The sequence below is a fragment of the Anthonomus grandis genome, chromosome 10 (assembly GCF_022605725.1).
Source record: "Anthonomus grandis grandis chromosome 10, icAntGran1.3, whole genome shotgun sequence".
Taxonomy (NCBI): domain Eukaryota; kingdom Metazoa; phylum Arthropoda; class Insecta; order Coleoptera; family Curculionidae; genus Anthonomus; species Anthonomus grandis.
Window position 1 is genome coordinate 22,176,252 of NC_065555.1, and position 25,688 is coordinate 22,201,939.

The 25,688-nt window shown below is 33.7% G+C and overlaps 1 protein-coding gene across 1 annotated transcript in view; it reads right to left on the bottom strand.

The window, feature by feature from the left end:
- Positions 1-7,185: 7,185 nt before the first annotated feature.
- The window catches only part of LOC126741077 (phosphoinositide 3-kinase regulatory subunit 4), a 94,718-nt gene continuing 76,215 nt past the window's right edge, over positions 7,186-25,688 (bottom strand). The window contains exons 20-21 of the mRNA XM_050447383.1: positions 15,698-15,873; positions 7,186-7,666 (exon numbers count right to left, since the gene is read on the bottom strand). Of these exons, the coding sequence (XP_050303340.1) occupies positions 7,468-7,666; positions 15,698-15,873 (375 nt within the window). The 3' untranslated portion in view covers positions 7,186-7,467. The remainder of the gene's footprint in view (positions 7,667-15,697; positions 15,874-25,688) is intronic.

Consider the following 25,688-nt stretch of genomic DNA (forward strand, 5'->3'; position numbering starts at 1 on the left):
ACAAAGATACTAAAACACAATTAAATGAATATTTAGAAATTGATTTCAAAAATATTAAAAAAGTTAATAGAAAAGAAGTCCTTGTTAACAAAATGTATGATCACCCTTGTTGTTAATAATAGCTCGAAATCTATTTGGCGTGCTCCTAATTAAATTGTCAATGTCGTTTTGCTCAACTTATAATAATTTTTGTCCTCAAAGCTGATATATCCACCTTTAGGTTTAAAATAGCAAGTTTTGAAGAAGTAATGGAAGCCATTAATGATTTAAAAACAGCCACAGTAAGGATACTGATGGAATTAATACAAAATTAATAAAAGCAATAAAAAATTAAATTATCATCCCTTTCACAAAGTTAATAAATCCTGAAGTAGTTAGGTTGATTAAGTCGTACCTGTCAAACAGAGTTCATATATGTTTCATTTAATTAGAATAAATCTGATATTAAACCATTTAAGTATGGAGTGCCACAAGGTTCTGTCGTTGGACCTGTACTATTTCTTATTTTTATTAATGACTTAGCCTTTTTACGAGGCAAATCAGTAAACACCGTTTTGTTTGCTGACGACACAACTTACTACCAAAATTATCATCCTTCAGATATGGACGATGATATCGACCTTCAGTCCTTCGAAAACAACGTTCTTCAGTGGTTTTTAGCAAATAGTCTATCCCTTAACACTTCAAAAACTCAAAGACTTAACTTTACCTTGAGACATAATACAGTTGAGCATCCTATTCTCTCAAATTGTGCAAAGGAGGCTAAATTTCTTGGTGTCTACTTCGATCCGGGATTAGCATGGGAACAGCATAACTAAATGCAGCTTTCAAAAAAACTGTCCAGTCAGGTATTTTTATTTAGAACTTTGGTAAACATTACATTTCTGCAAACCCTTCTTAGAGTATGCCATAGTAATTTTCACTCTAATCTAACTTATGCTATTTTGTCATGGGGCCACTCTTGCCATATAGACAAGGTGTTTAGGCAGCAGAGAAAATGCATTCGTATCCTGACTCGACTGGGACTATGAAGATTGCAAGCAATCATTTAAAAGGCTTAAAATCTTGACATTACCTTTTGTTTACATTCTACAGTGCTTGCTGCATGTCCATCAAAACTTAATTCTCTATAAAACTCATGAACACTTCCACAACTATATAACTAAAAACTGTAAAGATCTTTGGCCAGATTTTAACTGACTTGAAAGATCCAGAAACGGAACCAGGTGTTTAGCCACAAGGTTGTATAATTTCCAACAGGTATTAACGCTCTTGACCTACTACATTTCAAAAGGCAATTAAAAAACTACCTTTTAATGAATGCCTTCTATTTATTTGAGGAGTACTTTCAATCAAGTTTTAACTTTGTTTTTTAATGTCTGTACACATATGTGTTTGTAATTGCAGTTTTATAATTTTTGAATATAATAATTTTATAATTTTAAATGTTTATTTTAGTTTTAGTACATATACCTTGATCTTTAAAAAGACATTGTTGTATGTTGTTTACGAATAAATAAACGAAATGAAATTCTGATGTTCTTCGGCCCATCCTTATCTCCTTGCCCGACTTCTACGGGATAGTACTCGAGCTATAATCTACGTCTGGCGTCTAGATTCTAGAATACACACAGGAATTAAAAGAAAAAATTCTTTCATTAATATACGACAGGACTCAAGAAGTGCAAAATTGCAATATTAGATGTCAACACTATAGATGAGCTGCGGTGTAGCCCTTAAGCAGTGGAGAATAAGAACAAAGTTTGTGGCAATACGGAATCTGTTGGACTGATGCGTCTCAAACCGCCTGAATTTGATGATATTACATCCTGGAATATTTTATCATCGTCAGTTTGAAGCGGCTCCAAAAGTAAATGGTCAATCTTCCAGGGAGAAGGCCACCACCCTTACATTGGCCTTAAGAGGAGATGCTGCTGTCATCCTACAAAAAAATGTTCCCAGAAGAACAAAAAGTTACGACCACCTAGTGAGCCATTTGGAGATGCGTTATGGCCAATCACATCTGGAATATGACTACTATACGCAGTTGAAAAATCGATGCAAAAAGTCAGAAAAAGTCCTTGCAAGAATTTGAAGTCGATATAGCATGCTTTGTTCGATCGGCATATCGAGATTTCCCGGAAAGAATCATGGAATAGTTCGCAGTCCGAGCATTCGATGGTGAAACAAGGCAGTACTTGTTACTAGCAGATACACCTTAGTCAGTAGATGCACTAACACGGGCCCTTGAAATTCGAGCTGCCAAGAACACGAACCAGGCTCATGTTCGCCAAGTGATTCCAGACGTCTTTGAGGAATCCGTCAAGTGCATGATTAGGGAGGCAAATGGAGAATCCAGGACGAGAAGTTGAAGCATAGGAAACAGTGGCGTGTTTACCATGGAAGCTAGGGACGCACAGCTTCCCTAAGCAATAACTATACGATATGAAAATTCAAAATAATATCTTTATCAGAAATGTTTGTGTTAGTGTGTAGCAAAGTTTCTCATATTAATCCGAGCGCTATGATTTTATTTTGCCAAACAATGCTACATCCAAGCCGTTTATTAAATCGAGCCGAGTGCACTTTTTTCCCCGTATAAACGCATATAACGATCACGACGTACGCTGCCGCTGTTGAGCTTACAGGGCTAACGTAATTTTGCATTATATTATTCTGTTTGAAGTACGCGTGTCTAGAATTAATGTAGTAAATTCGGCTAGTTTCTCGTCAGTTTTATCGGACCTGTATTTGGACTTTTTTCTTTGTTTCCTAGTTATTAGTCTATTATTAGTTTTCATTTGGAAAATATTATTTGTTATAGTGTGTTAGTGCTTTTATCTCTTAAAAAAACTTTATATTCGATTGTTTACCGACAACCGGTAAGCTGTAAGTCGACATATTCCATTATTATTGCGTCTTCGAGTAGTGTCGCGCTTAACGGTGCCAGTACATCGGGTTCAGTTGGGATTCCCATGATGGGTTTGTCTGACTGTATCGTATGTAGTTTAGTTAATAGAGGGTTCAACATTACTTTTGAAGAAAAAAGGCAGACCAACTCCAGTTTTAAAAGACTTAATAAGAGCCGGTATTATAATGTCCGGTTGACCGCAAGTTGAGTTTCAACTAGACGTCAAACGTATTATAAACGCCAAGCGAAGGTCGAACTGTCGGTTGAGCTGCGGTTCACTCAACCGTAGCCCGAACCACCGTTTGAAACTAGAACCAACAGTTAAGTGAAGTATTTTACAAATGCTTTTTGTTTATTTTTGTGCAAGGCACAAAATATTAACCTACGGATATCCGTAGGTTAATATTTTGTGGTGCAAGGCAAGAGATTAAAAATTCCTATTTATTTTTCTATAAAGGAAACTATTAAAATTAATTTTTCTTGTATGTGAAAATGTCATCTTTATCTTTACCTAAAAAAAGTAGATTTCTTTGGGAATCTAGCAATGACGAAGACGAATTATCTAGTAGTAGTGATAAAAACCAATATCAAGCTGTAAGAGCCCCACGAATCTTTGGAGTACGTTTAGAGATCATTTTACCCGGTGGAGTGACGAAGAATTTAAAATAAGTTTTCAGCTGATTCGGATGCATCTAAGCCCGACAAACCCTAATGCTAATTGTTTCTTCATACAGCAATTTTAATATAGCCTTAATTTCTGTTTCTTAAGTACCACCACCTATTAGGTGGTTGGCTAACCGAAGGTTAGCATTTGTAAGCCTAAAATCCGTTTATAATTGGGAACAGTTCTGAACCGCCGGTTAGATTTCAACTGTTGGTTGACCAACCGGAGGTTGACGTTCATTTTTATAATACCATAAAATAATATAAAACATATTTTTGTTTGTTTGTTTGTTTTATGGCCTTATAATATTTTATAAAGCCATAAAACAAACTAAATCATATGTAAGACATTTTCAAAAAGAAAATTATAACAAGTGTGAGTGGTTGACTAGTTGCGACAAGAAGTCTGTATTATTTTGCTGGCCGTGTATTTTATTTTCTAGTGAAAAGAATGTGGAATAAAAATGGTTTTTGCGATCTGAACAATTTACATAATTTTTTTAATTTTAAATTTTTTATTTTTAAATTTAAAAGACACAGCGGTAGCAAAGGGCATATACAGGCTATCATCAAAGAAAAAACTTTCGGTAAAACAAGAATTGAGCACATATTAGATAATCAACAAAAACTAGCAGTACAGAAACACAATGAAGAAGTAAGAAAAAATCGTGTACTGCTAAAGAGGATGATAGATGTGGTTTACTTTCTTGGTAAGCATGAGCTATCTTTTCGTGGTCATTCTGAATAAGGGAGCTCAACGAATAGGGGAAATTATATCGATATGATTTATTTTTTATCAAAATACGATGAAGTTTTAAGACTCCATTTGGAAAAATTGACAAGAGATAAACGAAGCATCGTTTGTTGCTCTTATTTTAGACGAGACTACTGACATAGCTAATACGAGTGAACTATCGAAGATCATCCGCTATGTGATAAAACAAGGCGAAATAAAAGAAAGATTTCTTGTTTTTTTTGATGCCTCAATGCAAAGAACATCTGAAAAGCATTGTGCATTAACTATTGAAGATCTTGATTGCGGTTCAAAATTAGTAGGTCAAACCTATGAGGGAGCAGCAGTTAGAGGCAGGTCAATTAGGGAGTTTACAAGCCAAAGATAGAGAAGTATACCCATCAGCCCTTTTTATTCATTTTATGGCACATAGACCAAATTTGGTGATGCAATAATCTCTCAATAAAATAAAACAATGCAATATATTTTTTCAGACGTTAAGCGGCCTAGCGGAATTTTTTTCAAAATCTTCAAAATGATCAACTGTATTAATCTAGCTAATCAAGAGGTTCATAAAAGATTGTATAGAGTAGCCCCACTTGAGAAAAACTTGTTTACTGCTCTGGCTGAGTAAAAAATTTTCAAAAATTCAAGAGCGAGGCAGGAGACTGGCAGAAAAATTTTCTGCCTGGTTACCAAAGACCAGAATCTCAACCTATAAGGACGCTTGGGAAGCTTTGTGTTCTCTAAAGGAAGAGTTGCTTGCCGAGGATCTCGATAACCTGGACTGGAAGATTATTCGCAGAACGTAAGAAGTGGTCTTCAGGTCTACAGGCGTGCAAGGTATGGTATGATATACTTGCTAACGTTGTATACTATATACTAACGTTGTTCTCTGGAAAAAACCATTGAATGTTATTTCTATAAGAGGTCTAGTTGCAAGAGGGGAACCTTTTCATCCACCATTTTTGGAATCGTCCAGAAATGAGCTTAGGGAGGAGGCATTGTAACGATATAGTCAACAGCGAAAAACCAGCTGATTCTCCATCATTCCAGAATGACACAAGTGAGTTACGGCATTTGAAGTTTAGCGGGAATCTTCCGGAACAGCGTTCTGCCGAGGATATAAGCCGTCGATATCTATCGCCGATAGTAGTCAGTGATCAGTTAAATGAAGTAAAGTTCGGAATATTGGTGCGAGATTTAAATAGTTCTAGACTATTTTAGTGTGTTATGTCACTAGACTATTTTATTGTGTCTATTGTACTACCGACAAACTAAAATACTATCAACAATAAATTAAAAAATATATACAACCCTATAAACTTTGACAACGCAAAACATGAAGGAAAATAATAATTATAACGCGCTTAAAGAATAGCAATACTGAAGACCGCCATTATCTTAAGTTTCGTATAGACCTGAGGGGACGTGCCCGCGACGCGCTCGCGACGGGCCAAATGTCGTTCAATATGTACGGGCTCGAAGGAGGCGCCCGTTGTGGGCGCGCTGCGATCCATTTTCTGTCGGTATTTTCGACGCGCTCAAAGGGGCCCGTCGGAGGCGCGTCGGTACAAGTTAGTACGGTTTGTGGCAGCTTCCGAGGGAGACACATCGGAAATTAATAAAAAAAATTAAAAACAAAATCTGTTGCGATGTGGACCGAAGACTTGAATTAATCGATTTGTATAGGGGATTTCCAAATGGGATCCAACAAATAGAATAGAAATTCAGTACACCACCATCGGCGGGACTTTCGCTTTTGTTTCATCAAGGTATCTGCAATTACTATGCAACCACTAGCGATTGCTATTAATGCTGTAGTTTCTTCGTCGTCTGACATTGTCACGAAATAAACACTAGGTACTAATCAAAGCAGAGGCTAGATTAGAACTGAAAAAAAAAATCCGACCCGTAGGTGGCGCGTGGCAGGCCCGTCGCCCCTCATGGATAAAAAGTCGCGTAGTGGGCGCGCGGTAGGCCCGTCAGAACAAAAAGCCTGAGAAAAGCGCGCCGCGGACGCGTCGCGTGCGCGGCGCTTTAGGTCTGTACCCGGTTTTAAAATTTATTAGTATTAAAATATTAAAGCAATTTTTTTTAGCCGGAAATGATTTTGATCTGGTTTTTTTGAAAACGATGCCGACACACAACATTGAATGGAATCTCTTTGCAATTTGGCATCGGTATAGAATCCTGGCGGGGTACGCTGGGTGATATTTTCATGTAAAACAGTGTATTTAAAACTGGCACCGATATTTCGTCAGAACGCTTTTATCATAATTAAAGTGAGAATAAAACCATTAGATATGAATCTTATCAATTATTACTTCAGTTGCCTGTGGAAGTACCAGTTAAAGGATTCAGTATTTATAATCCCTTTTAGGATCATCATCATCAGGTTCCATTCAAATGTTCACATCAACTTTCATGAAATAGTATTGGACTTTTTTAGATTTTTCAGAGGAAGTAAAAAAAAACTTGTGTCAACATATAAAGAGAAAATTGAAAAGGTTATGGACTGTATTGGAAAAGTTGTAAGTAATTGCTGACACAAGTAAGAAAATTGTAAAAAACGAATGCACCACACTTCTCAAATGGGCACTTACCGATTAAGTTAGTTGTGGTCTTCTTAATGGGGATCCCCTTAATTGCAATCCAGGGTCATCACCATCACACAATAGTTTATAAACCAACAATTAATTAAATTGTTTGCGAAAATTAATTTAGTACTGATACCAAAAATTTACTTGTTTTCACTGTCGTTTCTCTCGTACAAGTACCTTGACCTTGCGCATCGTGCCCAGATAATGAAAGAAAAATGTGGTACATATTCCGCGCGAAATGGAGTAATTTTGAAAATGAATGATCCCTAAGCAACTTGTTTTATGTATATTTATTATTTTGACTAAATCTATAAATAATTATTACTATATACAACCTAATATTAAAAAAGGATAACAATAATATTTAAGGTATCTTACTGCTAACTAAATTAGCATAACTGAAAGTATCCAATCATAACTTAATTTCTAATTTTACATTCACAACATAACAAGTCTGACAATAGAATCAAAATAGGCTACATGCTTAGATAAAACAAAAACTAGTATCTAGGTAAGCCATCTAATATCACAATAAAATGTGTTGTAAAGTAATTATCTTATTTTGATACTTTAATGACTCCATCTCTGGAGGCGGTTACCATAAAACATTGACTGGCTTTACATAAAGCTATATCTGTAATACAGTCCTTATGGCCTGGGGCCGGTGGTTCAGGTCCGGCTCTGGGAAGTTCTTCGTCTCTAGGTCTTCGATTATCTAAGTGCTCCTCGTATACTACGTCAGTGCCATCAATTAATCTAAAAAAACGTTAAAAATTATTAACACCAAACAAAACAGATCAGTAGTACCGGGTGTCCCACTAAAAATGACCCTATCTCAGAAATAGTATGGCATGTAACAAAAATATTAACAAAGAGATGGAAATTAAACATTATCTTAAAGCTCCTAGAACGGTCGCTAAAGGGAGCGGGTTCTATGACCAATAAGAAATTGGGTTTTTTACAAAATTGTGTATAGATATAACGGTATTATTAATCTAATATTTATATTTATATCACTCGGATTAGAGCCAACAGTTAAGAATTGGTTACTGAGCTAGTTATATAATTTATCAAGTAGTAGATATTATATAATACGTAATGGTTATAAGCCTTAGTCATTAGGCTTTCCAGCCTGGAACAGATGTCGGAAACTTTTTCGGTTTTCGTATTACTTTATAATATGATTGACACGTCATGGAAGGTTTGCCATCCTTTTTTATAATTGCAGTTTTTTATTTATACAACTAATAAAATCATACTCTTTCTCAAATATCGATTTTTTTCCGGTTTGAACCATTTTGTCCAATCTGCTAGAATAAAGTGGTGGGGGAGGTTACAGGTGTTTTTGTGTAAATGTTGTTATTCGCATTGGATGATGAGAATGAAACGATTTAATTTTAGCGAATAGTAATTAGAAATGAATACTTAAGTGAGCAAAAACAAGATCTTTTTTTAAACCGTAGATATTGGCAAAAATGAGAAAGGAACGTACTCTGCATAACATTATGAAAAAAAAGTTGGTAATTTATTTTAATTTATATCAACACTCTTAATTATTTATATGGATTTTTGCTGACAAAACGAATCATAACACTTCTAAAATCTAATGATACTTTGTTTTTTAGACTACATCTCTACCATATTGTTCTACACTCAGCATTGACTTAGTAGGATGATGAGCGAAGGGTTGATCAATTCTCGTTCACTGTTATATCATCTTAATTATTACTCTTATTAATCAATCCGGCATATTATCAATAATATATTAAAGTAAATTTCGTTCATCGTTTTTGTTTTACATTTTAAGAAAATGATTATAATCAAGAGTCTTAAATTTTCGTTTAAGAAATACGAAAGATTACACCTTAATCTTTCGTTTGAATAAAGACATTAAGATGCGCATTTGTTGAGTTATAAGACATCGAACCTAGCGTCTACTATCAAAGGTATATAATTATTGTTTATTTTAAGGTAGAGTATATAGTAAGAAACATTTTTCTAAATGAGACTTATTCGATTTCGATAACCCAATTCGGTTATCATTGCCATTTAAACAAAAACAGATCTAAACTTTTCCTACCACTTTATGTTAGCGAAAAGTGGTTCAAACAAAAAAAAAGAAATTTATTGAAGATTATGATGCTATTATTTATAATACAAATCCTTACTTAGGTAAAATTTTGTAAAAACCAGATTTTTTAATAGCCATAGATGTTAATGTAAAAATATGCTCTTCTCTTCTAAAATTGTTATAAGAAATCTAACATTACTCATATTTAACACTTCTTAATTCTATACTTTATATTTGTAACGTAAATAATAAATTTAAGTACTTATTTGTTATTGAACTATTTAATTTTTAGACTCCATTAAAGAAAGTTACTAAAAAAGCAATAAACACCGTTATCTTTTCAGAATTTAAAGTGAAAATAGAAATAATAAATCAGGTTTTTAGAAAATCATAAGAAAAAATATACCGATATTAATTTAGAGACGTTTCTAATTATATGTGTAACCAATTTATTCTTATATTTAGCGACACTTTAAAATTTTAAACGTTAACACTTTATGGGTGCCTTTATGAGATTATTTAACATAATTTTTGAAACAAATTGTTAACACCATATTTTAGTTATGTTTGTTTTTTGATGAGTTGTCATTTCTGATTGAACCATATTTTTTTTTAGTTATGACATTTTGAGTATTTTTTCCTGTATTTAAAAAAGATCTGACTAGAGAATAGACTAGAATTTGACTAGATATTTAAAATATAAGCATTATGTACATAAAACAAACTGTAGGCAACAACTAAAAAGTTTCCAGAACGAACTACTCTGTATTTAAAGAACAAAAAGAATCTTTTTAATATTACTTTCAGCATGATAACTATAACTTTTCAATGTGATTGCACGTAGAAGTGATAAGAGATCTTTAAGATTTTTTCTTTAGGCTGATGATATTTAGAAGCCTCTTTTTATTATATTTTTTTATTTTTATTATACTTTATATTTAATTTCGATTTATAGAAAAATACATTTACGTCACCACGAGGACAAGGTAATCCAGCCTGAAGATCGTATACTCCATAGTTCTTGTTAACTTTAGGTTTGTCTTTGTTTTTTTCTTCTAGGTAATATTTTTTCTTTTTGGTCCTTTACATACTTAATGTTCAATTTTTATTCTTCCTTCTTCATTTTTATATCTTCTTCTGATACATTAGTATATGCAGCGCACACCGATTTTTTTTTGGGGTATAGATGCTAATGTTATATTCGCTCTTGATTATTTTGCTAAACATACACAAATTTGCATATTATTTCCCAGCGTGAATACATGCAGCATAGATTAATAAATATTAATCTGATATATGCAGTTTTGTAATCCCTCCAAATATCGGATAATGATCTACTACCATACGCGTAAATAATGCGACGCAATTTTAACTATACTATCAATATGTTTTCGGACTCCATCTTTTATTTCAGTAATGACTAAATATTAAATATGTCGTTTCAAAACATTTATGATGAGGTGAAATTAAATTTAAAAAATTACACTACACTGTATCTAACGGAACGTCTTGGAAGTTAACACGTGTCGTTTTGGCAGTAGGTTTAACTAACACTTTCAGAAACTATGTCCCTTCTGAAGCGGGAGTGCGATATTTAGCCTCGTAAGTATTTATTTTTCTCGGATACGAAAAATGGATAACTCATCGTTTTGCATATTTTTGATGGTATGAAATGAATATACACTATCGAATAAAAGTAAAATAACTTTATAGAATTATCAAATATTTATTTATCAAAAATAAAACTTGCATTAGCGCATATTAAATACCCGCTAGCTTATAAGCAAAAGAAAAACAACCATATGGGATGAAATTAAATTTTGAATAATAACAATCGGTATATTGGCCCAAATCTCGCTGATTTAATCGATTAAAGTTTGTTTATTTGGAAATGTCGTAATACGGATTTGACACGCAACATCTTCCCATAAGGTCTCAATAGTTTGAATCCGGTGATTGTGCCGGCCAGTTGAGACCTTGGATATTGTTCTCTTGAAACCACTCCTGAACAAGACGAGATGTATGCTTTCGGTCGTTGTCTTGCTGGATGACGAACCGCAAAGGCATCTCCCGCTCAGCATGAGGCCTCATAAGATTTTGGCGTCCAATCGATCCATAGTCCCGTCTATGAAGTGCAATGCATCTCCATCACTCCAGGAAAAAAAACCATAAAAACACTGCTTTATTGTTGTTGTATACGTTGGGTTGAAACCTCATAATAACTGGATGCCTAACACGTCTCATTCAATGGGAATTGAAAAATTTATAATGAGTGTCGTCACTAAGTAATATTTTTTCAATTTTGAACTGTGTAATTTAAGTGATGGTTTGCAAACTCAAGCCTCGTACCGCGATTTCATTCGGAAGCCAACAAACTTTCTTAGCTAACAACCACGGATCTCTTTGGCTAAACCTCTTTATGCTTTTATATAACCAAAATGGAGTTTTTAGGTCTTTCTGATTTTGATATTTTTGTCTCGATTCATTGTATCGTTAAATTATTCTAGAAATTTTCTTTTTTGCTTCTCTCGTTATTTTTTTGGAAGAAATAAAAAAATTGCTTTACTTTTGACGCGTTAATAGAGTAAATTGGCAAACTTTAAATCACAGTTTGGTTCCTATTGCTGGTTTTTACAAGATGATAAGGCTCTGGTTGCCCTCCCAGTTGCTGTCAACACTTCTTGGTTTGAAGGTGTATTTCCTACTTGTTTCAAATCTTTTTTAATAGTTCCCATATTCAAGGGTGGTAAAGCTGACAATCCTTCCAATTAGCGCCCAATCTACTTACCTCCAACCTTATCAAAGGTCACAGAAAGAAAAGGATCTGCGATTATCTTCAATCTTTCAAAATTATAGCTGAAAGACAATTTGGGTTTCAAACATCTAAGAGTACTCAGGATGTAATTTACAGTTTATTTTAGGGTTTGAACGAAGTTGGCGATATTCTGTGATCTGTCCAAGGCCTTAGATTGTGGGGATTGCGGAATTCTGCTGTCGAAGATGGAAAGGTATGGCTTTTGTGGAGTAGCATACTCCTGGTTTAGATCTTATCTAGAGAGTCGATGCCAATTAGTTGTTATTCAAGTAAGCAATAATCGGTTCTCAAGGTTAATTTCAGAGTTCCTTAAGGCTCTGTTCTTGGGCCGATCTTGTTCTTGCTTTAGATCAACGAAAATTAATATCTCTGGGGAATTCACACTCTTGATGCGAATGACAATCAACCCTGTAAAAAATTGGGAAATTGTGAGGCTACATGAAATTATAGCAAATTACCTCAAGATCATTAGAGACTGGTTTGCCTGTAATCGTCTTTGTTAAACCTGGGTAAGACATAGTCGGATTTAAATGTGACATAAATGGTCTACCTTTCCATGGTGATCGATTGCCAGAAACTACAACATATAAGTTTCTAGGTATTCTAATCGACCAAGAAGTTCATTTCGATGATCATATATTAATGATAGATAAAAAAACTTTTATCAGGATGTATCGCGGTGCCTGTTGTAAGGGCAGAATTGGGTCAACAACTGACGCGGACCGTTTGTTTTTCATTAGTTGAAACTCGCCTTGCGTATGGTATACCATTCTGGGATGTTGCTAATCAGGGCCTACTGAATTTTTTTATTTAAAAAAAGCAATCCGCTTTATTGTCAACGTAATTCAAGGAGAATCTTGCAGACCACGCTTTGTGAATTTTATCTCTTACCTTCCTTTTCATACTGGAGACTTCTTCTCTTATCTTTAAAAACCATGATGCGCTCCGGAGGCGTATTCCTCAATATGAAACATGTCAAGCTCACTTTTTTTCCCCAAATCCTTCCGAGAGGGCCGAAAATTTTTTAATCATTTCCCAAGTTTGACAGCAGTTCGCTAAGACTTGACATATAACAATATGCATGAATTCTATCAGCATATGCTTTAACATTAGATCTGTCATTTTATTGCTCCTTATGCCATTAATAATACATTTAATTAGGTCTACTACTAATGTGATTTTTTTGTATAATAAATGTAATTTAAAAATTGTTATTATATTAGGTAAGTACTTTTATAAAACATTTCTTATCTTTTTATTTAGTCTTTAAGAATATATTAATTATAACAATTTGCTGTGCTTAATGTTATTTATTATTCTTACCACGCTTTTTCAACAAAAGTTATCTTTTTGGACAATGAAGTACTTTTTTAAATTAAATTAATAAAGTGATCATTTACATTAATTATGACATACTAGTCTGTTTGACATTTGAAAGCGATCTCATTTCGCCTACGATAGCGTTTATTTTTAATCTAAATGGTGTTTTATCTTGGCTAATATTAATTTAATTTTTAATAATAAAGCAGTTCATATTTTCGTAAGAGTTGCTCTACTTTTGTACGTTAGTGTAAGTTGCATTTAAAGAATTATTTCCTGACGTCTGGAATATGGCCAGAATTATACCACTATCTAAAAAAAATAATTAACTTTTTTAAACCTAGACCAATCAAATTCAATTTCAATTTAAGATGCATTATCGAAGGTATTGGAGAAAATAATACGAGAAGAAATAAAAGCATACATATAAAGACATAAAATATAGTTATACGGGCTGATTCATTAAGAATGGGCATTCTCTGAACTGGAGATACTACACACCAAAATATGGCGATTGAGCTTAACATGTCTTATACAAATGTTGCAGGCTTACTAAATACAGGGTATTTAAAATTGGAATTTTAATTTTAAATTTCTTAATAATTTTGTGATTTTAAGCAGTATCGTCTTGAAACTGGGCGACTTTGAATAAAAAAGGTACTTTTGTTTATTTCATGTAACTCTATCAGTTTTTAAGTTATTTGCATTTTAAACATTCAGCGTAAAGAATCCCAAGCCACCGTTATTACATTGGCTTAATAGGAATTTATTCTTTTAAACTACTACTATGCTGGGTAATAACAGTAAAGACAACAAATAACAATCAGTAACAATATTAAAAGAAAACTTCAAAGTAAATGCTCAAAATGCCCGCCTTCCACTTCAATACACTTTGTAAGGCGTCTCCTTAAAGGTCTTTCAATATTAAATAACATTTGTTGATTATTTTTGATAATATTAGCAACTTCTTGAATTTTCTGTCGTAATTCGTCGATGGAATTAATTGTATCTTTGTAAACCATGTCCTTTATGTGTGACCACATTGAGAAGTCTAGGGGGTTTAAGCCTGCACTTCTAAGTGGACAAACAAATTTACTGCCACGCCCAATCCACCGGTGAGGAAAATGTTCATTTAGGTATCGCCGTACTGGCAGAGAAAAATGTGCATAAACCACATGTTTCGCCTTATAGGAAGTTCAAAAGGACCAATAAAAAAACCAGATATCACACCACATGAAATATTTACCTTGAATTCATGCTGAAAACGTCGTTCCTTTAGAGCATGTGGATTTTAGACATTTCCCACAAATGAATGTTTTTCCAATTAAAAATACCTCATCTAGTACGTCGCCTCATCGGTGCAAAGGTCATTAAGAAATTCCTGGTTTTCGGATTGTTTATCTAGTATAAATGGAGCAAACTGTAGGCGAACGGTAAATCTTGAGGTAGCAAATTTTGGACAGGAGTATACTGATATGGACAGAGATTCTCTCCTTAAAATTCTCCAGATAGACGATTGGCTTATTCCTGTTGCCGTACTTAACCGACGAGTACTGAGATCTGGATTTTCCGAAATACGAGCTAAAACCTCTTCTTCATCACCGACGTTGATATTTTTGGAGCACCATTTAAGGTTTTAGAACGAAAACACCCTGTTTCGCCTAGGCGGGTATAAATACGTCTGAACTTCTGGCTGCACCAATACCACTATAATTAGACTGAGCAAAAACGCAAATTACATCCGGCATTTCACTGTTAGAATATTCATTATGACGTGGCATTTTCTTATTTTAGAATTTTTACTACAAATAATACACTCTTACTTAGTGACAGTAAAATTGTCCTATAATTTCTTTACACGAAAAACTGATAAGTGCTGACACAAGCCTACTTTAAAAAGTCAATGTAATAACGGTGGCTTAGGATTTTTTACGCTGAATGTTTAAAATGCAAATATTTTAAAAACTGATAGAGTTACATGAAATAAACAAGAGTACCTTTTTTATTCAAAATTGAACTGCCTTTTAGATTTTCTAGTCAGTTATGGCTAATAACTGATTAGGCAAACAATATATGTTGTAATTTACCTAGGTAACAGGGTGTAACTAACGCCCTGTATAAATAATGCTAAATTTACCACAAAATTCGTAATTTGCATGTCAAAACACATAAAGTCGCCAAGTTTCAAGACGATACTGCTTAAAATTCCAATTTTAAATACCCTGTATCTCGTAAACCTGTAACATTTATATAAGACATGTTAAGCTCAATCGCTATATTTTGGTGTGTAGTATCTCCAGTTCAGAGATTGCCCATTCTTAATGAATCACCCTGTACATGTAGAACTGCGATACTTGACCTAGAGGATGATTTATTATATGATATTGCCCCGGGAAGAATTACTGCTAGATTATTCAAATGCTTTCGATAAAATAAATTATAAAATTCTCCATATTGTTCTGTATATACCGGGAGTTAAGTATGTTGCCACACTAAAGGTTATATGAAAAAAAAAACAATATAACATAAAACAATATTTGACTTATGGTTTTAGCTACTCACTGCTTGTGCAAACTCTTACCTGCTACGATAACTTAACGTGGTTCCAGGTGCGTCACTAGCTGCTGGCAGGGCCAAATAACTTTCTGAGGGGCTCTCTAAATTCCAAAACCGTAATCTTTGATCTGTACCACCTGACAACAAAAACGGTGATCTATCTATACAGCCTGCCTGCATCGCGCAAACACTATGTGTGGTCTGAAAAAAATTCCAGAATATAAACTCGATTTTTCCAAATGGTTAAAATCTAATTTAAATTATCCATAAAAAAGTTTCATTTCACTTTATGTGATGAACCTTAACGTTGTCTAAAAGTCTTAACCGTTTTTGCGTAAATAAATAAAAACCTTTTTTTTGGAATGCTCATTTCAATAAATAAGCACATAGCAACGTATTTCTATATTATTAGTTTTTTTAAAAATAAAATGATAGAAACAAAAACAAGTTTGATGTAGTCGTTATAGTTACACTGTAAATATTTCCGTGTAAATATTTTTTGACATGCAAAAATATTATCAAATTTTAACTTTAATACTGATTTATTTTAATAACGAGGAATGTGCTGATATGCATTTAGTTTATAGTTTGTAGGGTAATGCTAGACAAGCTCAACGCAGGTATGTTAAAAAATTTCAGAAAACAGAAAACATCCATTGCACTCTACGTTTACTGCACTTCATCCGCGACTGAGAGAGACAGGATCAGTCATTTCAAAGAACCATGAGACCAGAAGATACTCCATTATTAACGTTGATAACCTCTAAAAATTAAATGTTTTTGAATGAGTTTTGATTTTTGTTTTGGAATGAGATTTTCCACCGCGTTTAGAATTTTTCACTGGCTGCAAAATTAAAAAAAAAGCGCGATCATCAGTTTTTCCCAAGATTTTGTTTAATTATGGAGTTTAATAAGAATTGAATTTTTAATATTCATAACGCCCATTATTATTCAAATGTTGAAGAAAGCCCATCATCAACACAGATTTAAAATTAATTTTTAGATAGGGGTAATTAAGGCCCGTCGAACAGCTTGATCGCTAAAACGTTTATGAATATTTAAATTTGTTACAAGATTTTTGCATTTGGAGGTATTTAAAGTCCGGAGGTTTATGCCGTTTCCATAGAAACTCTAGAACAGCTTTGGGAAAGAATTTAGAGGAAAAGAAAAGGGCAGGCTTGCAATAAATTCCGAAATAAAGTAAAGATTTTTCAAGGAATTTGCTGTTCCTTATTAAAAAGGACAAGACTATGTATTGGATCAGGTGGCTGTCATGTAAAACACTTAATGTAATAATTTTGTTTTGTTATCGTTGCTGTTATATTTTTTTGTTTTTTAAATAAAATAACGATTTTCTATATAGCTTAAAGTTTATAATAAATAAAATTACCAAAAATGCCCAGAAATTTTTAATTTATTACGAATTTACACTTAAAATTAACTTTCAAGGTTTTTTTTTCCAGTTATCGTATAGAATGCTGAAAAATTGTAATGGTTTTCCGAGAAGATAAAGTTAATTCATTTTAAAATAATAAACTTAATTTTGATAATTGTTGAGTAAATATGATCAATTTGACCATTCCAAAAATGGTTTTTATTAATTTACGCAAAAACGGGGCACATTAAAAAAAAATCAAGAATATAAATTTGCTCAAAAATAAACAAGGATTTAGAACTAAAATTTATTTTAGAAGTGGTATACTGTTTTTTTATTAAAAAATATTTACGATAAAGCCCTTACAGGCCATTGGAAAAATTATTTTTTTCTTGTACAAAAAATGCCCCCTAATACATAAGACATCGATGTGCAAATTTTTATGAAAATGTCTACATTGGTAGTACGATTATTTTTTATTTATTTAGACGTTTAGGACATCTAATCATGTCAATTTTTTTTCTTATTTTTTAAATTGTTTTCGGGAATCATCTTTTCTTTCAATGTTGCTCTTTGCACAAAATCTTTGCTTGTGTCCAATGTTTGTTATGGAGCCATAAAAATTCTGATTATATTAAGACTTGTATCCTTGAAGACGTTCAGATTTTATCAGGGTGGTGTGCTTCCAACAGGTTCGTGTTTAATGTAAGAAAGACGTCTATTATGGGGTTTAAGTGCGATATTCAGGGTCTGATGTTTGACGAAAATTCCCTCTTGCAGAATAAAGAGTGCTGCAAGTTCCTAGGAATTACCATTGATGGTCGCCTTCGGTTTGAAGATCATATTTTACATTTAGCTGGGAAATTATCTTCTGGATGTTTTGCAGTAAGAATGGCAAAACAAGAGCTGGGAGGGATGGTTGCACGTTCAGTGTACTTTTGACTTACTGAATCTCATATTCGGTATGGCTTGCCTTTTTGGGGTTTAACCAATAAGGGGCTACTTAACATAATAATCATAATAATAATAATAATAATAATAATAATAATAATAATAATAATAATAATAATAATATCCTTTATTTGCCAACAAAATCGTATACAGGACGACAAAGCAACGTCATACAAAGGAGGATCTAGCTCCCATAGGGTACATTAATTTTTCTTATCTAGAATTCATAGAGGCAATATACTTATATAAACAAAATAACAAAATTTAAAATAAATATTCTAAATATCTAACACAAGTTAAAATTATTATCCAAAAGTAAAATTATAAAAACATTTAATCTGCAACCAGTGGTAAACAGCTTTTTTAAATTGGACTGTAGATTCAATGCTTCTAATATCAGCAGGTAGCATTCTATAAGCCCTGATGGCCATATAATGAGAACCTCTTTCATAGTAAGCTGAATTATGCAATGGAATGCGGAGATCGCTTCTATGTCGTGTAATCATAGTCACATCCTCAGCGTACATTGCCCTATTCTCAACAAACAAATAATTGTGTCTCTTCACAAATAACACCAAGGAAGAAAAGTATAAGGAGGGAAGGGTGAGTATTTTTAGTTTGCAGAAGTAAGGTCTACAGGAAGTTCTGTAGGTCATGCCCAATAAACAACGAATGATACGCTTTTGCATTCTAAATATATCTAGAGCTCCTCTTGCAGATCCCCAGAAACAGATACCATATTGTAAGTTCGATTGTACCTGTCCGAAATAAAATAGGCGAAGAGATACCTCAGACACTACATCCCTTAATCTTCTAATCAATCCGCACAAGCTAGCTAATCTGGAATAAAGGTTTTTAATATGTTTCTCCCAATTTAAATTGGGGTCAATGTGTATTCCTAAGAATTTAAAACTATTGGCTACAGGGATTGACTGCCCACCAGACCACACAAGTAGAGTTTGCCCGTTTTACCAGAGTTCAAAGACAGCTCCACTGCGGATGAGCAGCCCAGTGAAAGATCTGCCACTGTCTTTCTGGCAACTATAACTGATGTGTCGTCGGCGAATTGACAAATCATATCAGAAGGGAATAGCTCAGGCAAGCCATTGACATATAATAGGAAGAGCACAGGTCCCAAGATTGAGCCCTGAGGCACACCTCTTCCTATAATTTGGGGGCGGGAAAACGTTGGTGAGCCGGAATGTGTCACACAAACTATTTGTTCTCTTTGCTCTAGATATGAACTGAGTAATTTAGATGCTGCACCCCTGATGCCATACCGTTCCAGGATGTCCAGAAGTAAAGAATGGTCAACCGTGTCGCTTAGACGCCTTAGACAACGCCTTAGACAAATCGAAATACAGTCCAGCTACACTGGCCTTTCTCTCAAGATTCTCCATAATATATTGTATTGCACTATAAATGGCCATTTCCGTCGATCTTTTGGGAACGAATCCGTATTGGTGTTTATTTATTATTTGATGGTGAGTTAAATAATTCATAACTATTTGATAGATAACCCTTTCAAATACCTTCGATATGGATGGTAATACGGATACTGGCCGATAGTTGGCAATATTCGTTTTTTCTCCCTTTTTAAAAACAGGCACTACTTTTGCCCGCTTAAGAGCAGAAGGAAAAATTTGGGTAGAAAGACTCTCATTGATCACATTGGAAATGGGTCCGGCTAAGTGAATCCCAACAAACTTTAAGACGAATACCGGAATTTCATCCAAGCCAGAGGAAAATTTATTTGGAAGGTTCATCAATATCTTAAAGATATCCTGAGAATTAACGGGATTGAGAAATATGGTTGGATAATCATTATGCAAGTCATGTATATTGGAGTTACAGCTTTGTTGATGGTCAAGAGTAAAATGTTTAGCAAATAATTCGGTGATTAAAGCTGGGTTTTCAATGGACTGACCATCTTCCCTTAAAACAATATTGTTGTTAGTTTTATTTTTACCTGACTCAGATTTTATGATTGACCATGCTGATTTTATCTTGTTTTTTGAATTTTGGATTTTGTTATCATTTATAGACTTTTTATAAGAGGAGATGTAACGTCGATATTGTTTCCTTTCATGTTTGTATGTAACGCAGTGTTCCCTAGAATTAGTATATTTGTACCAAACATAGAGATCTTTTATGTAGTTTGAATATCTTTTTATCTCTGGTGTAATCCAGGTTGGCTTCTTATTTTTCAACCTAGTCGTACATATTGGAAAAGCCAAATCAAAATAATAGAAGAGAATACGAAAGAAAGTATTATATTTTCCTTCAACTCCTTCAGCAGAATAGACCTCCTCCCATGCCTCCGACATCAGCATATTGTAAAATCGATTCATGTTGTGTGTTGAGAATTTTCGTCGCTTCACAACCATACCACATTGGGGAACCTCCATCTGTCTCTTAAAAACAAAAATTTGAGGATAATGATCAGACAGATTAGAAACAAGGACTTCAGAAGATATGACAACACTTGAGTTCATATTTGTAAAGATGTTATCCAACTGAGAGGCACAGTGAGCAGTGATTCTAGTGTTGGAGTTAATGTAAGGTATTAGACCAAAGGTCTGCATTAGTCCAAGCAAGGCCATCACGCCATGGTCATCAGGATTACTAAAGTTAAAGTTAAAGTCTCCTGAAATAATAAAAGAAATTTTGTTATTATACATCTCATCAAGTAGGTTAGCAAGATTGTGGAGAAAAAATTGGCTGTTACCACTATGTGATCTGTAGACACAACACCTATTATGGAATTATTGCTATTAATAACAATTTTAGAAATGCAAAATTCAAAGTCTTTTTCTGTGCCAGTCTGTATCTTTATGCTTATCTTTATAAAATATAGCAGTGCCACCTCCTTTTGAACAAGAGCGACCATAGTAACTTGAGAGGTTATACCCATGTATCTTTACAAGTGTTATGTCCTGGTTTTTTTGCCAATGTTCAGTAATTGTGAGAATGTCAGGAGATAGTGTAGCCAGCAGAAACTCGAGCTCCAGAACTTTATTGTTTAAGCTTTGCACATTGTAGTTAAGCAGCTTTAGTGCAGAATTACTGAAAGTATTTGTATTTGGTGACAAGTATTCAGCGTCAGAATGGTGAGACCCACACTGAGGATAGTTTTCATGCTTCTTGCGATGCAAATCCCGCATAGCAACTGTTAGGTTAGAATGCAGACTCATGTGGCTTGTTGACTTCTCTGATGATGGTCTAAAAAATTACGACCACGCGAGAAGTTGAACCTTTCGAAACTTACTCCACGTGGCCAGAAATTCTTATCATATACTAAGTCTTTGTGGACGGGGCTTACGCCAATCATATATCTCTTCCGCTCAGATTTTGTTGTCTTGGGTAGACATTCTTTAATGGTTACATTTTCTGGAACGGTATCAATGTGCTTTGCTACGTAGGTTCTAATCACCTCGCTAGTAATTGCTTTCGAGATTTTGCTAAGGTACAACCATATTTTTCTGTCCTCGTTTTTTTCAGTAGCTTGACCGAATATAGTTCCATCCTCCACACGCGTTCCTATGTTTGCTCTTTTTCTTGTAGGCATTTTATGCTCAGAGATAGAACGACCATCGACTTTGACTTCAGTCGATAGTTGTTGCCCAGCTCTAGTCTTCCGTCTTCTTTCAACTAGTCGGAAACCATCCTTCGTTTCGGTTGCTACTTGTTTATGGCCACTTGCTTCGCGGCTAACGTCAAGCTGCTCGGTGACAGTATCAGTTGTGTTTGGAAGTGGTACCTGCATATTTGGGATGTTGACATTATTCTGTTGGGATTTTTTGTTACCTTGGTTTATGTTTTTTGTCATCTTATTTTCCTCTAAAAACTTAATTTTTCTTTTAAGAGGGCAATATTTTCCACTAATAATAGGTTTTTTTCCTGTAGTTCTTTAACAAGAGTTCGTAATAGTTGTACCTCAGTTGTTTGGTCAACATTAATGGTTTCCGTTTCTGGATATTCCCTGGTGTTGGAGGTTAAGTCGTGATCACAACATGTTAAAGGAGTGGCGTCAATAAATTGCACTTTTTTGGAATAGTCGCGTTCGGCACAAGATCTATGAAATGCTTTTCCACACTTTATGCACACAATTGTACTTGACTTAGTAGATTTATGGCACTCAAAATAGATATTTGATGACGAGTCACTTGACGATGCGTTCTTGCCGCCCGCCATCTTTTGCTTTTATTTTAACATTGTCTTTGTTATTCAAAAAAAAGCAGTTAGATACCTGTGTTCTGCTAAGTTAAGAGATTCTTGCAAACCCCTCTTCATTTCTGAAAAAATCCTAACTCTTTTTTCACTCTTTATCTTAGAAACAGCTGCTCTTATTAACAACATTCCCAAACTACCCTCTGACACTGGCCATTTGACTCGTCGTGTAAATGATGTTCCCCTACCTATTCCTACGTCTTCCCTTACCAAAAACTCATTAATTTACATAAGTAAAAAATTTACAATCACGTTCCTCTATGTGTTAGACATATATCGGATGTTAAAAAATTTAAAAGAGAATTAAAGACGCTTTTATTGGCTAAGGCATATTATAACCTGGATGACTTTTTTAATGATAGGTTTTAACCTTGGACATGTTGGAAAGTTTTTTTTTCCTTTTTTCTTCTCTAGTTTTGTCAACAAGTTTACCTTTATTTAGTTGTTTTGTCAATTTTTGAAATTGTATTTTTGTTTTGTTTTTTTTAGCTTGTAGGATGCTTGTACACAAGATTATTCTTACGTAATATAGCACATTTTCTTTTTTTCTTTCTTTCTTATGTATGACTCCCCACATTCACAGGGGATTTGGTATACAAAGTACTGTCGTACAAAGCATAAAAGTGGCTAACTGCATTTAAGTTAAATCAGAGAAAATCTTACTATGATTCTCTCATGTATAGTAAACTTTGCATCCATAATATAAATAATACTTGTTTTGTAAAATGAAAAAAATAGGCACATGTAGAATTCCATAAAGAATCCATTAATGTAAAAACGTCAATTTTGACAATAACGTTTGTTAATGCTTTGGGCCGCAGAGTTCTTGGTGTCTAGTAAACATTCTGGGTTGGTTTGCGATACTAAACCTCAGAACATTGAAAGCCTAGAATCAGTAAACAACAACTTTGTTTGACTTCAATATATGCTCAGGGGCAAGGGACTGTTTTTTTACAAAAATATGCAGTGATTCTATGTTGTCAAGTTTACACACATTTTCAAAATAGGAAATTTTTAGCTATACATTAACACATACAGGGTGGCTAAACGAAATCGAAACGGCGGTCATGTCGGGCTCGTAAAAATTTTAAGAAGAAAACGCTCGGAAACGTCAATTTAGATTACCAGGGGGAAACATTTTCAGAGTATAATACCACCCCCATTTATCATCCCTTAGCTAGAGTGGAACTAACCTCAAAAATTTTAAATAGTGGTCGAAAACTTAAATAGTGGAAAAGTGGGTCGAGTTATACCTTGTTTAAAAGGTCTTTCGACTCTATTTACGGTTATACCTATTTTTAAGGATTTTACTTCAGCAGTTCTCAAACTATCGACTATTTTAAGATTTAATACAATTTTTTGGAAACCCTAAATTAAGTGTTGAGTTTTTAGAAAAATTGTATTAAATCACAATTCTTTGTCAAACTATATATTTATAACAATCATACATAAACACTAGTCCAAGAAATGCTGAAAATGGCCACCGTTAACCTCTATGCAATAATAGAGACTTTGTTCAAATCGACGTTTAGAAGAGAAAAAAATGTCAAAATACAAATAAACAATAAATAATAATGTCACTTATAGGTCAGTTCAACTTCAATCGTGTTAAACAAAGTAATAGTCAAAATGGTTTATACTCTACAAGAGAGAATAGATAATTGAGTTATTTTTTACTAACAATCAAAATGCATTTCGAACAGCAGAACTTGTCAATGAACGTGAAGAAAACAGAAATGTTCAAAGAAAGTATATCATAGAACTAATTACAAAATTCAGGAAAACAGAATCGGTGGCCAATAAAAAAAGGAATGTTGAAAAACCGGTAAGGAACGAGGCTGCAGAGGTTGTGGTTTTGGACCATGTTAATATGGATCAAAAGCTAACTCGACAGTAAGCTTCTGTTTCTGGAAACAATCGGGGAACTATACAAGGGATTCAAAAAATCATGATTTGCACCCCTATAAATGAAAAAAATATGCTAAACATGAAATAAATGAAGACGATGAGGATCGGCGCTTGAAGTTCTGTGAAATAACGAGTCAAAGAGCCTTAAATAATCCCAATTATGTGTTTAACCTTTATTTCTCAGATGAATGTTCGCAATAACAATCGATACGTTGACGGCGAGGCGTTATTTCAGCAGTATGGTGCCCCTATTACGCAATAGTTGTCCTCAATTATTCAAATTAAAACTATCCTCGTCGCTGGATTGGACGGATAGGCTCTGTTGAATGGCCCGCACAGTCGCTTGGTCTTTCACCTCTGGATTTTTTTCTGAGGAGGTCATCTAAAGAGTAAAATCTATGCTTCCCAACTGGCTTCAATAAACAAATTGCGCGCACGGATTACATTTGAATGCCAACAGATAACTTCTGATATGTTACGAAATATGCGACGTCAATTTGAACAAAATCTGTATAATTGCATTGAGGTGGCCATTTTCAGCATTTGTTGGACTAGTGCTTATGTATGATTATTATAAATTAATAGTTTGACAAAGAATTGCCATTATTTCCCAAAAAACTGTACTAGTGTTAAAATAGTCAATAGTTTAAGAAGAATATAGAAGAAGAATTGTTTTCTTTTTAAAATCTTTACGAGCCCGACGTGGCCGCCGTTACGTTTTCATTTAGCCACCCTGTATAATAATATTAATTTAACTTATTTGTGTTGGATTTTCAATTAAAAATAAAAATTAGAAGTAGATATAATCTATTCCAGGAACCAAAATAACACCTTCAAATTAAAAAAAAGTATTAAAATTTTTATTCCTAATTAAAAAAAATTTGGAATGGCAACACCGCAAGCAACAGCTCAGTAATGCGCGAAATGTCTTTTAGTCAAACGGTTTTCTATAGAAGTTCTGTTTTTTCTTTAGGTTTTGTTTGACAAAAGGAAAAGGTCTAATTTGAGTATTTTTATGAACTATTACGATGGTAAAAACTTGTGCCGCACAATGGAAAAAATGCGATTAAAGCCGATTTTATTACAAGTAAATATCGATACTGTCATAATATCATATCAAGGAAGAACCATCATCATAAACGTAGAATAGAGGATCATAAAAATAAACCTAAATAAAAACTTGAATGTAAACTTAGTGTGTGTGAAATACGAGAAGCTTTACATTTTTAAAAATATAAAATTCTATAAAGATTCTCGTCAAATCCTCGATAAGATTCGTTTCAATTTTTTTTTTTAATACTTATGTAATAAGGCTACAACGATTAAAAAAATTGAGTTTTGTCCATGGTTTTATTAGCAGGACTGATTTTATGTTATTGTGTTGTCTCAGCAGAAAAATGGCGTATGTTAAAAACTTGTATCTTAAAACATGAATTATGAATCTATAATAATTATAAAATATTTAATTTCCATAAAAATGATTTTTATTAGAATACCTTAATCCTAATAAAGTACACGTTAAAACAAATGCATAAAGAGTTCATAAAGGTAA